At 53.6% G+C, this 15,992-nt stretch overlaps 6 protein-coding genes across 6 annotated transcripts; 4 read left to right on the top strand and 2 right to left on the bottom strand.

Annotated features, from left to right (window-relative positions):
* Window positions 1-29: 29 nt before the first annotated feature.
* PV07_02525 (uncharacterized protein) lies at window positions 30-3,281 on the bottom strand. Its single transcript, XM_016389145.1, has one exon. The coding sequence runs from the start codon at window positions 3,105-3,107 to the stop codon at window positions 72-74; it is 3,036 nt and encodes a 1,011-aa protein (XP_016251047.1). The 5' UTR covers window positions 3,108-3,281; the 3' UTR covers window positions 30-71.
* Window positions 3,282-3,732: 451 nt separating this feature from the next.
* PV07_02524 (uncharacterized protein) lies at window positions 3,733-7,041 on the top strand. Its single transcript, XM_016389144.1, has 2 exons — window positions 3,733-5,770; window positions 5,819-7,041. Exons 1-2 carry the CDS (start codon window positions 3,919-3,921, stop codon window positions 6,481-6,483), a joined length of 2,517 nt encoding a protein of 838 aa, XP_016251046.1. The 5' UTR covers window positions 3,733-3,918; the 3' UTR covers window positions 6,484-7,041.
* PV07_02523 (uncharacterized protein) lies at window positions 7,021-9,644 on the top strand. The gene has a single exon (XM_016389143.1). The coding sequence runs from the start codon at window positions 7,636-7,638 to the stop codon at window positions 9,304-9,306; it is 1,671 nt and encodes a 556-aa protein (XP_016251045.1). The 5' UTR covers window positions 7,021-7,635; the 3' UTR covers window positions 9,307-9,644.
* PV07_02522 (uncharacterized protein) lies at window positions 9,538-10,075 on the bottom strand. The gene has a single exon (XM_016389142.1). It carries the CDS (start codon window positions 9,996-9,998, stop codon window positions 9,660-9,662), a length of 339 nt encoding a protein of 112 aa, XP_016251044.1. The 5' UTR covers window positions 9,999-10,075; the 3' UTR covers window positions 9,538-9,659.
* An 855-nt stretch (window positions 10,076-10,930) lies between these two features.
* Window positions 10,931-12,960, top strand: PV07_02521 (uncharacterized protein). The gene has a single exon (XM_016389141.1). It carries the CDS (start codon window positions 11,073-11,075, stop codon window positions 12,849-12,851), a length of 1,779 nt encoding a protein of 592 aa, XP_016251043.1. The 5' UTR covers window positions 10,931-11,072; the 3' UTR covers window positions 12,852-12,960.
* Window positions 12,961-13,241: 281 nt separating this feature from the next.
* On the top strand, window positions 13,242-15,611 carry PV07_02520 (uncharacterized protein). Its single transcript, XM_016389140.1, has one exon. The coding sequence runs from the start codon at window positions 13,654-13,656 to the stop codon at window positions 15,283-15,285; it is 1,632 nt and encodes a 543-aa protein (XP_016251042.1). The 5' UTR covers window positions 13,242-13,653; the 3' UTR covers window positions 15,286-15,611.
* The last annotated feature ends 381 nt before the right edge of the window (window positions 15,612-15,992 follow it).

Below are 15,992 nucleotides of genomic sequence, written 5' to 3'. Positions count from 1 at the left end.
TTTTCAGCCTTGCAAGCGGCAGCCTTGTCCCAATCTCGTATTCTTGATTGTACCTAGGCATAACCAAAAGACTACGGCAACGTATCTGATATGTCAAGACGCACCCGCATACCTCTATCTAGCATGGTTTGATACACCTGCCTGAGTTTGGAATCGCCAATTGCGTTTCTCAGCATTGGCCGTGTAAACCCCAGCATGCATAGTTCTTTCGACCATGGGCATGCCCTAAGTGACGCATAAAAGGATTGAGAAGCGCTTGCTGCAGATCGGCGAGCTCTCGCTTCACGCCTTGTGGTTCCCTTGCCTTCTACACCCGCATCGTCACGGAGCTGAATCAATGCCGTTTCCCAAAGAACATATGTTTTCCATATTTCAGGATTGTCATGCCCAGGAGAACCCAGCTGAGTCACCCGTGCGAAAGCCGAGCGAATGCTGTGATCTGTGCTCCCGCTGTACGACGGTCGGTTGAGCTCTAGCAGCAAGTCAAACACGCAAGGAACGATACTTTGTTTGATTTGCACGTCTCGACGTTCATCTGCTTTGGAGTCGACCTGCCGCAACCGGTCGAAAAGCCCGGCTTTCTGAAGGAAATGATGATGGAGCAGTAAGAGGTTGAGATTGTTAGGAAACTTTTCTGTCGAGTCTTTCAGAATGGGGACGAGTTCGCTCGGTCTGAAACTCTTTCCAAACGTCACGGAATGAGAGTAAATGAAACGAGCTCGCTGCTCATGAACAGCTTCGAGCACTGCAGAAGACATTGTCGACAGTCCCGTGAGAGATCCGAGAGAGGCATGATATGTTTGTAGGGCTATTTCAAGGGACATATCAGCGTTGAGGTACCTATGAAATGCCAGGACGTCGATCAGCGCCGGTAACTGGTCTGCTCGTCTGTGGGTGCGGCCTTGCTCGATCTGCATTTTGATGTATTGTTCGACCTTGATCTGCATAGTAGCAGATGGTTCGTTAGTGGTTTCGATCTCTTTTCGCAGCCGAACCAAGTCCACCTCCTCTTCTGTCATATGACTTAGGAGAGCCCTAGCGTGTTGGAATTGCCTTCGGCACATGTAAAAGTATGCCCAGTCACGCCACAGAAGGAATGAATCGACTTGCACTTCATGTCCAAGCGAATATCGCATTGACAGCGCGGTTGACCAAACTCTTTCGGCACCTTCGAAGTTGTCCAATTGGCATTCGAGCAGTGCATAGGTATTATAGAGTTTGAGGCTGTCAGCCTTGCGCTTAAGATATGCCCTTGTCTGTTTTCTGGCGGATTTCAGATCTACTCCAGCTTCCAATGCAATCGCGTATTCCATATGCAGTTCGCTTGGTTCTTCGTCAGCAGCCAGTCCAGCAAGCTGATGTATGACTCGGCGAACAAAGCTAAGAGAAGAACCGATGAGTCTTGCTGTGGAAGAAAGTAGGACGCCAGGTTTCCCAGAGTACAATTGCCGAGCCGCTAGAAAGACTTGTAGAAAACGCATCTGCAAGCCACAATTATTCTCTCCAAGACCACCGGGTACCAAAGAGATGCCGGAGGAGGGCGACTGGCTATGAATGAAAGGATCTTGCTCCCAGACCTTGGACCCAGGGAGTGATGATAGCGGTGAGAGTCCCGCGAACAACAAAAACGCATCCTGCAGTAACCACGAGCCCTCTTCTGTAGTCGGGGAGAAGAGGAAGTCTTCAATATCCGAGAAGAGAAGAACACGGTAAGGGTCATCTTGGCTGACTTCATCTAGAGCTCTTGCAGGCAATCCAGCGGTCATTTCAAGATCATTTTCAGCGGCAGCCCAGGCCTCGAAATCCAGATGCTGCACTTGGAAGGGCTTGTCGCTTCTTGCCTCGATTTCATTGTTTGCATTCGATCGCCAACCTGCCGAGCCTTCCTCGCCAATTCGGGCAACCTCACTCGCCCAGAATTCCTGGAAGGATGGTATGAGCTCAGTGGGAGGGATGGTTCGGGGACGGAAGCAGTTGAATTCGAGCAGTGCTTGCCAAATCCCGACTGCGCGCTCCGTAAACCCAGATTGCCACAGGAATAAGGTCAAGCGCAAAAGGATGTATATGCAGCTAGTATCTCTCGTGCGGTCTGGTGGCGCAATTTCGGCCTTTTGAAGCCACTGCTTGTAAATCCCCAAACAACTTTCAAAGCTGAATTTGACGTGGTTGGTTTGGACGAAGTTCAGATAAAGCCGCCACAGGTCGAATGAGGCGTCCTCGTCGAGGAAGGTCCGCCATCTTGAGGCCTGTTTATCGGCATCCCAAACCACCTTTCCCACTTGCATGAGACGCAGGATCAAAGCATTTCGGCCTTCTCGGCCTTTCACGCGCGACAGTGCTTGTTCATACAGCGAGATTTTGAGATCCACAACAGTCCTTGACGAAGGAGAAGCGGAGCTGCGGGAACTGCGCTCCTCGCCGAAGAGCACGGGTTGATACTCTATCAACGCAAGCCATGCCGACACGTCCTCGGGTCGGGTTTCCGTAGCTCTCAAGAGTTCAATATGGCGCTGATGAACGGGGTTTCGTTTGAACTCGTCAAAGGCGTCCTTGGGCGGTGCAAGCGCTTGACTGTCTGGGTCTGACTCATCACTCTCGTCGTCGTCTTCCACAGTTGCATCCATTGATCCCGCCAATACCCGCCTCCTCTTCCTTGGATGCACATAGTCGAAGCTCAGAAAGTCCTCGCGCAGATCCGATTCGTTGCTGACTCCGGATTGAACATTTTCCGCGGCTTGATCGTCATCGGGAAGGTCCTCAAGCAAAGACTCTCGACGGGACCTTCGTGTGGAATCAGTCTCGACATTTTCCACATTGAGGTGAGACTCTGATCGTGAAACTATTCGATAGTTCGGACCCAACCCGAGTAAGCCACCATGACCGGCCGGTCGATAGCGCGGAATAGAATGTCGATCAAGTGCCCCATATGTCAAGTTTTGCCGATCCCCTCTGCGGTCTTGGACGAACAAAGAGGGCTCGCGGACTTCTCGAACATCAAAACGAGGTTCCACAGACTGCTCTGGAGCGGGAGGCCGGGCCAAAGGACGGGATATGCCGCGTGGAATGTTCCGGGCGTGGGAGGCGTGATGGTGTGAGGAAGCCATCATGCGCAGAAGGACAAGCTAAGAGGAGATACAACAACCGTCGCCTTTGGACTGTTGCGCAATGCCAAGGATTCAATGGTCGCGGCCATCTGAGGTCACGTGGAGTGCCTAGGACTCGAGGCCGAGAACGCAGGTACACAGTGAAAAAGAAGTGGCAGGTATTGGGAGGTATTCAGATAGTCTGTAACTCGTATGCTGACTTATTGCTCGACAGATGCGACATTCTGCCGAAAGAGGATTTGGAGAGGGTTTAAAGGGATTCCAAGCCTTCCGAGCAAGTGGGCTGCTGCAGGTCGAGGATTCGGTTATCGAGGGGCAGCTGGGGCAGCTGTGGGCAGCCAGTATGCCAACCACCCACCCAAGTTAAGCACCAAGGTTCATGCCTAAAGCCCGCCAATCCCGTAGGCAAGAGTTTCCCTGAGGGGCCCCTAGTGTACGTCACTGCGTCCTCTGAGAATGCTTCTGTTGGCCCGGATGGCTTCCCCCCGGGCTGCCTGGGTCCCTTTCGCGAGCAATTGCGCCCCTCGAACAACTTGGAGATGCCAATACTAGTCCGGATACAGTGAGTCTTGATATACCTCGCCCTGGACCTGATCAATATTACATCCTGCTTCAAGTCGCCTGCCATCCGGGACCTTGCGTTTGCGGCTCACGTCTTACAACTTATTAGGACACAGCTCCCCCCCTTTTACGGACCATGTCCCGCGGTACTTGCCACTAGCCCTGGGCCTTCGAAAAACCTGACACTTTTTCCCATTGAGCCTCACCCTCGCCACTACGGATTCCTTGCGCGCGACGCGAGACCTGTCCTCCCATGGACCTGGCAACTTCCAAGAGACCGGCGCCTTCGATCCTCGATGACCATGGCCCTCCTGCGAAGAAACTCAAGGCCCTCCCCGAAGAGCCTGCGCAGTACAGCGATGCGGTGCGCAAAAAGCTGGCGTCGACGTCTCGAACCGGACAGGCTTGCGACCGATGTAAAGAGAGGAAGATGAAATGTGACACAGACCCGGTGGCATGTCAGCCTTGTCGTCAGAAGGGTTTGCGGTGCTACACCACCGATCGTGTCACCGGGCAAGCACGAGAAAGAGGAGAGTCACATCGCGCCGAGAACGAGCTGCTGTTCTTGAGGGAGCAATTGGCCGCCTACCAGCGCAGATATGGCTCGTTGCAGCGATCAGAGTCTAGTGGTACCGTGCCGACAGCGACTCCCAGGAGTTCAATCTCTCAGACCACGCCGCATGCTACGTCTCCTACGTCATCAAGACTTGACCCAAAATACGTCGGCTGGCCTTCACCGGACCACTGCGAACCTCTCTATTCTGGTCCGGTCAAGGGTACTGTGGTGGACATCATGGATGGCGTCGTCGACATTGCGGACTGGGAATGTGAAATGATGGAAGATTACCCCCCGGACATGACGGGTAAATTCAACCTCTCAAGGACGTCGATTGTCAACACGATTTGTGGATATCAACATGTCGAGGATCCAAAGTTGCCGCCCAAGGAAGAAGCCCTCCGAGATGCCAACCATTTTCTAGTCATCATGTCACAATATGTTCCGATCGTCCACAGGCCCAGCTTTATGGGCCTCGTGAACAGATTCTATGACCAGCCGCACACGTTGACTGTTGCTGAGCGGGTCCAGGTGTTGATTGTCTTCACCATCATAGCTCACCAAACGGCCGTCAGGAACCATCTACATTCTGCAGAGAAGTTTGAAGACTCCCACCGCTATCTTCACTACGCCCTTGGTCACTACCGCGAACTCCTCCATGACGGGTCGCTTGCATCGATGCAGGCAATGGCGCTGATCATTGTTCACTTTCGGAATCTGCCCAAACCCGGTGTATCCTGGACCTATTGCCATCAGGTCCTAGTGCGAGCCATCGAATTGGAGTACCACCGCGACCCTGACAAGATCCAACTCCGCGAGGACGAGAACGATCCACTCTCAAAGGAGCTTCGCAAAAGAGTCTTTCACTCAATCCTGGGTGTCTGTGTGACGACGGGTTGCCGTGTTGGTTTACCAGCACCGTGGCAATTCCAACATATCGACATCCCCTTACCAAGGGCCATCAAAGACTCCGAGATATCCAAGGACGGATATACTTCGGAGTTGTCGGGTCAATGCGAGTTCTGGCCTTGTCTGCATCTGGCAAAATTACTACCCCTTCTTACCGAATTGCACAACCACATCATAGCCGTGAGGAAGCCCGCAGTGGAATATCTCCAAAGCGTGGAAGCGCTCAACGCGAAAATCATCGCCTGGCGGCAAGATTGGGACGAGTCAATCAAAAACGAGCCTAAACATGTCAATCTCAGTGTCGCGACCCTTCTATTTGAGACATGGGCTGCCGAGTATCAGCTAAACCTACATCACCCGACATGCTGTACGAGTGATGATCCTGAGGTGATAGAACGTCATCTGGACATCTGTCATAAGTCGGCCAAGCGCCTCTTACAAAGCTTTCACCGACTGTCAAGCAGATACAAAGGTGTGGATTTCACTTGGCATTCCACATTGGCATATGCCTCTGGATTTGGCATCACCCTGTATGTATACAAGAGGAAACGGGGACCGGTTACCCTTGAGCAATTTGAGGCAATGCGGAACGAACTAAAGGGTTGGACATCGCTGATGGCCTATGCAGACCTCGTGCTGAGTGAGTCGATGCCTTTGCTTACAAGACTCTCTCACTAACTTTGTTTAGAAACGGGCAACCATTTGCAGAGACAATTTCAGCCTCGTGTGCAAGCTCTCGAGGATGAGTGTCGGAGACTGTTGGTTGAACAGCCTCCCAAGAGCAGTAACGCCCAAAGTCCATTAACCCCAGTCAACCTTCCCAGCACCGGAGGGCCAGTGAAAGTCGAACAGTCGAATACGCTTCTGTTCCAAGAACACCCCAGCCCCAACGCAGCGATGCATCAAAGTAATCTTTCGCAATCAATGTTCATGCCTTCCCAAGGGATATCTCAAAGCCACCCAACTTCTCCCATAGCCCACCAACAGTCTCAGCGGCAATGGGCTGGCACATACTCGTTCCATCCCCAACCTCTACCACCAGGACAGGGATCCGGACAGGGATCAGGTGTCACATCACCCATATTTACGGCTTTTGCTCACTCTCCGATTAATGGACTCTCTACATCTGTGTCAATGCCGGCCATCCCCACATCCTTGGCTTCCCTGCTTAATGACTCGGGAAATCTGTACATGAATTATTCCACACCACCGCAGAATCACAACAGTCTCGGAGGAGTAGGTTTAGGAGGAGGCACCGATCCACAGATGACCTTCTCTCCGCACCATTACTTCGACGGCCCAGGGCCATTGGGCTGGCCGCTAATTAGTATGCCCCCAACTCAGGAGTCATAATGGAGATATTACCGAAATGATCGGCCTGCAGAAACGAATGAGGTATTGGGTTACGGCCGCTTGCGAGAAAGAAAACAGGATTTCTCGATGTGTCCCCGCGTGTATTTACCCGACGATGGACCCAAGATTTTACCTGATATCGGTGCGTCTCCCTCGCCTGATACCGTCGACCGAACAGGATGGTCACAGCAGAATCAATAAGTACGCGGTTGATTCAGTCTTCAGGAAAGAGTCGTCCGTCAATCCGAAAAGAAGTAGAGCACTTCGCGTACGGACAATAAGGCTATTCAATCCAGCGTTGCACTTATCTCGTGTCTACCAGTAGATCCAGAATCTGCAGAAATGGCTATGTTTTCAAGGCGACGTTGCTCCGTCATGTACGGAGTACGATCTCCTCAATTGGTCTTTCAGAGGACGCAGGAGGAGAGAGGACGCCGTCACATTCGCGCTGCTCTCAGATCATTGGATAGCAGCTGCTTTGAAAGGGCCAGTCAATGCTGATACGTCCTTCCCACTGGGGAACCCCTGGTGCGAGAACCGGCACAAGCCGAACCATTGGCCTGCAGCAAGCACCTTGCGGAACGCCTCTCATGGGCTGAAACAGCCTTACACCCCTAACCAGAGACAGCATATGTGGCTTATCTGAGATCTTTGTCAGCGCTTTGACCAGGGATATATATCCGATTCCAGACACTGGGGCGGCCTATTCGTGGAGGTTTCTAACAGTGTGACGACACTCCAAGCACAACTAACGATTTCGCTGGGGAGCGCCAGAGTGATTGAAGGGAGATACACCATCGGCCAACGCTTGCCTGTGCTCCCCTTCATCGGCACGTCCTATACAGGCGAGTTCACAACCCCTGAAGCAACGACCAACCAGACCACCGGAAGCTCACCTCAGCTGGCAAACGCCAACCAAACATCACACCATTTCGCGAAGTGCAGATCACTGACTAACGGCTGCTCCGAAGCCGAGCTGAGCTGCATACGGCTCGTGCACAGCCTTATATACAGCGGCTATCCCTGGAAAATGTGAATGTCTCCAAAGATGAGAATACATTTACACCTTATATCCGACTTGCGCATCACCGTTTTTGAGGCCTGCCGTCTCTCAGCGACTTCTGGTCCCATGACTCTCCCACCGCTGCCAGCATGGTGCTCTTTCTCCATTCCAACATCAAATTTCTGCCTCCATCGAAACGAGACAGACCCATTCGGGAACAAGAACTCGAGGGAGCAGAGATAAAGGCACACGCGGCCAGAATTTCCCATCAAAAAAGGAAATGGGCAAAATTGCAACAGCAGCTGCTGCAAAAAGAAGAGCGGCATGAGTATAGCGGACCACGAGTTCATGACGGGCAACAACCCAACCATCGAGCCCAACCACAGTATCGCGAAATCATCCTCCTCCTGCATGGATCATCCGACCCGTTCAATGCATGCCCCATCAAAATCACGCCGGAAGTCCATCGTATCATCACATACACAAGAGATGTCATGCTTCCTAATATCTTCAGTCCGCCCTTTTTCCGACGACTTACCGTAGGAGGACCCAAGGTAGTCAACTATGAGAATTCTAACAAAGTCATCGGAGGGTCTAGCTTTCGTCTCAGTCTCAAGGGGTTTGGAGACATGAATGAGGGTGCTGCTCTTGCATGGTTGTGCGGCCATATTCCCAACATAGTACGGCTTAATTCAACCCAAAACACGCAACAGCTTTCGACAGCGAGGCTCAAAATGCGAGCCAAAAGCCTCAAATTGCTTCGTGAACAGCTCGCCGGACATGCCCAAACAAAACCCGAGTCGTTGGCTGCGCTCAGGTTACATATTCGCTGTCTGTTCGAGACGGAGTGCATGGCGGGAGACACGATGGCAGCCAAAGCTCATGCGGACATCCTTCTCCATCTCCCCGATCCTCTGACTGACGATATGGAGCGTGTTCAACACACATTGGTCATGATGTTCGATGCTACCGAATTAGCGTGTAAGAAGCTAGAAAGGACGGTTATGCCTTTCGGTGACTGGACTGCGAAGGCGCACGCAAGGCTATGGGCACTTACTGGTCCTTATCTACCGATCCCTCCCATTTATATCCACAATGCTCATCCCTGTGTGGAAATTCCTGAGCATCGGGAGGCAATGGTCAGATTGAGATATTGCTTGTGGGTCGCCGAAACGCCGTTGCCGTTCGGAACAGCTCAAGAGAGGCTCAAGGCCGATATGATATTTGCCTGGATCGCGACCAAGACGTTTCACGACCTGGGAGTTCTGATCAATTTGTACGTGGACATAACGGAAGGGAAATTTCTCTTCAATTCGGAGGGCCATCGACTGACGCAGGCATGCATGATTCTCACGCTAATTTATGAAAGCCGCAAACGTGTGCATGAGGCGATCATAGAGGATGGTGCCGACATACGAGAAGCTTCTCACGTCATCATGCCTCGATTGGCGCAGGACATGGTGGCGGCCATGGAGATGCTGAGTCCAGATGAATGTGACCATTATCAAGAAGCATACCTATGGATGTTGTATGCTGGTGCACAGTACGAACAACGCCAGAAACGCCAGACGAGGGGAACCCATGTCGGCATCAAAGTCGAGCCATCCGAGGACCCGTGGTTCACAACGACGCTGGCTAAACACGCCGTGGAAATGAGCGTCACCGCTTGGGAGCAAGCCAGAAGCATCCTACGGCGATTCGTGTACGATGAGCATTTGGAGCCAGACGGCCAGCTATGGTTCGAGGAAGCTCTACATATAAAAGAGCCTATAAAGAGTGAGGATGAAAACCAGCAACGAACACGGATGCCTATACGCTGAAGACGTTCTGCGGTTAGGGGGTATCTGTTGCTCCTCATTATACCCATTGGGAGGTGTGCACAAGCGCATGTAAGAGTGGCGTGGGTCATCCCATGCCATACGAGACGGATGGAGATGTAACTGACTTCTGGGAGGACCATCCCGAATCTGGGAAGGGATTGTTTACGGCGAGGCTAAGGCTTCGCCGCTGTCTCTTCCGCGCCACTGCCTGCAGACCAAAGGTGCAAACGCCGAAGTCCAGGGCAGTGAAAAAGGGTACAGTCGCATCTGGTGTGGAAGAAAGCATATAATATAATCATATAATTTCGCAGACCACGGGCTGCCAATTGCCCTCCAAGGAAAATGGTTACACCTTAGAAAACAAGATCTCGCCCAGTGCCTGCAAAGGTGAAGGGTGAAAGCTCTCTGTGCTCCAATGCGAGTCCACCATTTCCGCCTGGACGATATCTCCCCTCATCCGCCACCATCCCGGCCTTCCATCCTCCTCTCCTACCGGTCCCGTGAAAAGAAAAACCAAAAAAAAGTAACATGCGGTTGATGAGGGTGGGACTCGAACCCACGAGGGATTTAACCCACAAGTACTCCGATATGTACCATTCGAAGCGTGAGCTCCAGGTGTACCTGAAACCTTTTGGCAGGGTTAGCAGAGTTGAGGTGATGGTGAGAGACTCATAGTTGCTTACTTGCGCCATAACCACTCGGCCTGAGAGAGCATTGTTAGCTCCCAAGTTCCAACTATGAGACGGGTGATAGATTTTTCACATACCACCTCACCAGTGTATTTTGAGGCATTTTTGGCCTGTACGGCTATATGATTGTCGAATTTTTATGTGGGGAGGAGGGGTAACTGCAGTGAGTGAGTGGATGGCGGGGTGATTCTGTCAGGCCTCGGTCCAAGGGATGCAGATAGCAATACCTGAGGTATCTGTGCTCACCTGCCCAGACAAATATGTCTCGGGCTTGTCGTCACTACTGGGGTTTATTCCGCGGCGTTGTATCATAAATCTTGGATCCAAATCCTAGCATGAGGCATGTTGTATCTGTATAAGCACTAACCAACAGGATACTTAGCAGTTTGACGCGGTGGTGACACCGTCGGCGACGTGATCATCAGTGCCGTGGGTGGTTGTTTGGATTCAAGTCGAGCAGCCATAGTCACGACCATCTCCAAGTAAAGCATTCTCGAGATCATCTGATAATGGAGATCGGGATCTTTGCTTGCAATCTGCAAGGGACAATACTTGGACCTGTACTGCCAGGCCTCGTAAACCATCCTGTTCTGGGCTGTTGGCCCCCTAACCGATCCCGCTCTGGCGGGGCCCAAGGGTCCAAGGGGCCAAGGGCAGCTTCCAGGCACCACTCAGGGATTCTCGTGGGTTGCATAGGCGGTGGTCCGTGCTTCGGGCTGCCTGAAGGCCCCCATTGCAGGGGAGTCTGGTAGGGCAGACGTCGCCCAATCACCCTTCCAGCATTATGACCTGCTTCCGTTGCTCCCCTATTGCCAGTAAAGTATTGATCTGAGAATTGCAAGTTGCTCAGTCAGCGGATCTCTTTCTATTTCAATTTCTTTCAAAAGGACCCCATATCACTGGGCAAGCCTCTGTCCTTCTGCATTCGCCGGATCCAACGGCTTGTCGCAGGCTGGGGCCGTTTCAGAGCTCGAACAAAGTCGCTGGACATTTCTCAGTCTTGGTAACACCACGAAAGTCATTGACTTCACGGCACCCAGCTCTCGACCAGAACCGCGAGGAGAATAGCTTCCGAGAATGGCCCAACCCATCTCCGGCCTCCTCGACACCAGGCGCCTCCCTTCCCTGCTGTTGGCGCTCATCGGACTCTACCTCACTGTCAAAGTCATCCGGATCATCCAGCGCACAATCACTGCCCGCCGTCGTTATAAAGAAATCCCCCAGTTGCCCCGTCATCCGGTATGGGGCCACTTGGTCAACATGGGCGAGAAGCTCAACCCCGCTCTTCTAAGACACCCAGACTATGCATTCGAAGAGATCTGGGAATCTCTAGGTCGACCCCCAGCGTTCCTGATGGATCTGAATCCCGTTGACTCGGTATTCCTCATCGTCGCGGATCCAGAGGTCGCGGAGCAGATCACCCAGCCCAACTCGGTATTCAAATATTCTCTCCCAAAGAGCGACACGTTGATGTCCATGTACCGTCTCATTGGCCTCGAATCCTTGATCATTGCCGAGGGAGAAGAATGGAAGATCTTGCGAAGGCGGTTCAACAAGGGGTTCTCGCCCCAGCACCTGCACACTCTGGATGGTCTGATTATTTCCAAGACTCGCGATTTCGTGGACCGTTTGAAGCGCGCCGCGGCAAGTGGTCAGGTGTTCAGTCTCAAGGACTACTCACAGGATTTAACCACAGACATCATCACCACTGTCGCAATCGAGAAGGACTATCATGCCCAGACAACTCCAGACGGGGTGGGATCAAAAGGTGCCTATGGGATGCTGACGGCGTCGAGGCTGCTTTCGAAGTTTGTATACCCCGTCGGTAGGGGTTTCAACCCACTGGTCTATTTTGATCCTATCAGACCCACAAAGTCCTGGTTCTACGAGCAGGTTTTCAACCGCGACTTGGCCAAGGTCATCCGCGACCAGCTCGCGGCTGAGCAGAAACAATTGCAAGACGCGGTCAAATCTGGCGCAAATGACAATGGCCAAACCGGATCGCAGAGGTCAATTACGCGGCTCGCATTGTCAGGGCTAACGCCAGACGAGGCGCTAATCCGCAACACGGTATCGCAGATCAAGAGCTTTCTGTTTGCTGGCCAGGACACAACTGCCACGCTTATTCAATGGCTCTGCTTCGAGCTCTCTAAAGCTTCATGGTCGCCATCTTCAGCGGCCATCCACGAGAAATTAATACAAGAACATGATTCAGTCTTTGGCAAAGAGGGAGGCCCGTTCAATGCCCTTGACGTCCTGGGCCGCACGGATGAAGAATCTCGTAAAGAGACTGAAGCCATCCTTGGCAGCCGCCTACCTTACACAACCGCGTTCATCAAGGAGACGTTACGCATTCATCCCCCTGCGTCTACAGCACGACGGATCCCCGAGATCTCCCCGGAAAATCCAACCCCGGTAACTCTGAAGCTGCGCACAACGAGCGGCGAGGAGAAAGATGTCCAAGTCAATGGCGTTAGGATCTACGTCTGCGGATACCTGGTTCACATGAACAAGGCTGTGTGGGGACCTGACGCCGCCGTCTTTCGACCCGACAGGTGGTTGGATGAGAAGTATGTGGCGTCCTTGCCAACGGGTGCGTGGCGGCCCTTCGAGCGCGGGCCGAGGAATTGCATCGGGCAGGAATTGGCCATGGTGGAGGCCAAAGTGGTGCTTTGCGCCGTGGCCAGAGGTTTCCAGTGGGAGAAAGTGGGATATTCAGGCAAAGGGCAGAAGGTGGACATGGAGAGACCGCGAGGAGATGGGAAGGATGACGCAGAGCGCGAGGTCTGGAGCGTCAACCAGGTCACATCTGTGCCAGTTGATGGCATGACGATGAAGGTTCAGTTGCGGAGGTAGATATTGTGCGTGACGGCTGGGCATTGGACGAATCTACATAGAACTAGAGGGAGTCATTTTTGGCTGGTCACTTCGAAGCTCGAGTCATTGACACAGAAAGACCGACCCAGACTTGCATGATCCACCGGTTTCTGCATGCGAGTATTGTGTGTTGATGGACCACGTACCGGGCACTCCTAACGGTGCGGTACCTGCAGCGGCCGCGAAGGAGCAGCAAGGCTGACAAGGCTGAAATGGACTCGGGTCCGAGGCCATGGGTCGGACCGAGCGGAAAGGATTTACTTTGATCCGGACCGCACACGACGCTGTGACGCGTCACTCCATCGGCGCGGACTCGTATCTCAGAAGCCGATGGAGCATCAAGGACTTGCACCAAGATCATCCCAAGAAATTTGCCCCCCTGCGAGCCCTTCGTCCATCCGCCAGTCGAAATGCACGGCCATCTAGGCACCCAGCAAAACGACAGCCCAGAACCTCTATCACCCTCGATCGCCTATCCAGACACTCGCCCGTGCTCACACCATCCGTGCCACATGGCGTGGGCATCCAATCCCAAGGCGGCCTCTGCCACACTCGAGGCCTGTGGCGTCCAACGGCTTCTCGCAGCTTCGAGCTGCGTCGCCGCCATCATCGCATAAGCTTTTCCCTGGGCGTGCGTAGGGAATGTGTTTGCCTAGGCGGCGGGGTAATTACACCGTGGTGGTAATGTGCTATAAAGCATCGCCTAGTCTTTGCTGTGGCTTGCCCTCTCATCTATCTCTGTTAGTTATCATTCCTTACATTAGTGACTGAAGCAAGCAAGATGCCTCCCATCTACTACCTGAATCAACCACCCCATCCCTTCTGGGACTTTGTCGCCGGGATCGAAGATCATCCTTTCTTCGCCCAACACCGACGACCTGTCCCGCCCACTCCACCGCCGCAGCCTCCTCGTCCGGGGGCCGAGCAATCTCAAGCGCGGGCACAAGCTACCACCGCTGCTCCCGCCCAAGCCAGCGAGAAAGCCAAGGGCAAGCAGCCCGAGACCAACGTCGAGGACCCTCCTGAGATCGACCCTTCCACCCTTGCGTCTGAAGGTAAGGACGTGCCCTTCCGCGGTCGTGGCCGCTTCGCCAAAAGCTTCGAAGACAAGGGCAACAAGGACAACGCCGAGGAGAACAACAGCGGCCGTCGAGGTGGACGAGGCTGTCATGGCTCCCACCACCACGGTCACAATCCCTGGGCGGGACCACCTCCATTTGCGCAACCTCCTTTTGGACCACCGCCGTTTGGACCCCCTCCGTTCTTCTTTGGCCCTCATGGACCCTTCGGTCACCACGGGCCTCCAGGATATGGGCCCCCAGGACACGAAGGTCCTGAAGGCCACGGTCCACGTGCTGGATTTCGTGGCCGTGGAGGCTTTCATAGAGGCCGTGGAGGACCGCACCATCATCATGGGCCTCACTCACGCTCCCCACCACGTGGTGGACCCTTCGCCGGCGGTCGGACGGGCCCAGCATCCGGCTTCGATCTGGGCAATTTTCTTAGTAACCTCGGCGAGCGTCTGGGAGTCGACTTGACCTCTGCCGCCGAAGGCCTGGGACTTCGACCTCCGCGCTCGACCGAGACCGACTTTGAACCAAGAACCGACATCTTCGACACCTCCTCGGCCTACATCATCCACCTATCGCTCCCCGGTGCCAAGAAATCCGACGTTGGCGTCGACTGGGATGGTGAGCACTCTGTGGTGCGCGTTGCTGGCGTCGTCCACCGGCCCGGTGTCGACGAAGAGATGATGTCGCACTTGATTGTGGATGGACGCAAGCGCGAAACCGGCGTCTTTGAGAAGACCATTCGCTTGGGCACCTCCAAGGACCCCGCCAGCGTTGACGTCGAGGGCATCACCGCCAAGATGGTCGACGGCGTCCTGGTCATCCGCGTGCCCAAGGTCGAGAAGACGTTTGAGAAGAAAGAAGTCCACGTGGGCGGTAGCTCGTCTCCCTCCCCTGCACGATCCGACGAGAGACCTGAGGACGCATACATGAACGAGAAAGACCTGCTTTTTGATGCCGCCGACGATGAGGACAGGGACATGTACGACGCCGACCCTGTGCCGGAACCTCAACGGCAAGCCCCCACAGCCCAACAGCCTGTTCCGGCGGACTCCACCATGAGCGAGACAGCAGAGGCGAAGGAGAAGCAACGCGAAACCAAGGAAGAAGAGGCCGAGCGAGACAGAGACGACCGCTCCGAGACCGTCGGGTTCGAGGCCCCACACAACGAAACGACAGAGACCCTGCCGAGATACGAGGTCGAGGACACCACCCACCAGAACAAGGCTCAGGATCACCACCAGCAGCAGCATGCAAGCGTCGACGAGGAGGACAATATGAGCGACTGGGAGAAATACGGCTCCGAGGATGAGGGCGAGTACGTCAAGATCAACGTCGACTAAAACCGCCAGAGCTTGCAAAGAAAGGGCATCTTCATTCCCAGTTTGTCTTATGAGCAGAGTCTGGGATATGACAGGTTAGGTTAGGTTAGGTTAGGATGCGCTGGAGTTATGGTACGGATAATTAAGTCGTGCAATGATTAATTCATAGGCCAAGGGGGGAAAAAAACAATGACGCCTTCTACGTACGGGACATATGTAGAGATGTCGTCAATCAGATACCAAAAAAAGAGGGGGCAAGACTGCTAGATAGGTAGGGAGGTAGGGAGGTAGATCCCATCTATCCATCTATCTGGCATCTCGCTTTTTATCACCCGTCCATCCATCCATCCATCCACTCATCGACCGTTCATCGTTCATCGTTCATCGTTCATTATGCTCTGTGTATCGTGACTTTGATTTCTTTGCGCATTCACCATCCCTCTCTATCTCCCCCTCTCTTCCGTGTTGAACCCCTTAAAAAAGCCACTCGTAGATAATAAACTTTGATCTCGTGCTCGTATCGTTGGCCCTCCTCAGTCTCGAAGTTCGCGCGCGCGCAAAGGAAGAGGGACTATGGGATGGTTGCTTCGCTGGTTTCTGTGTTGTTTTGTGTGTGGAGGAACGCATGAAATGCAGAGTTCTCCTCCTCCTCCTCCTCCTCCTCCTCCTCCTCCTCCTCCTCCTCCCAAGCAAGGCCCTTTGTCGGTTGCTCTTCCACGTGCTTTCCC

Source organism: Cladophialophora immunda, assembly GCF_000835495.1.
Source record: "Cladophialophora immunda strain CBS 83496 unplaced genomic scaffold supercont1.2, whole genome shotgun sequence".
Lineage (NCBI taxonomy): Eukaryota > Fungi > Ascomycota > Eurotiomycetes > Chaetothyriales > Herpotrichiellaceae > Cladophialophora > Cladophialophora immunda.
The sequence above is the reverse complement of the archived record's forward strand: the minus strand, read 5'-3'. Positions and strand labels throughout refer to the sequence as shown.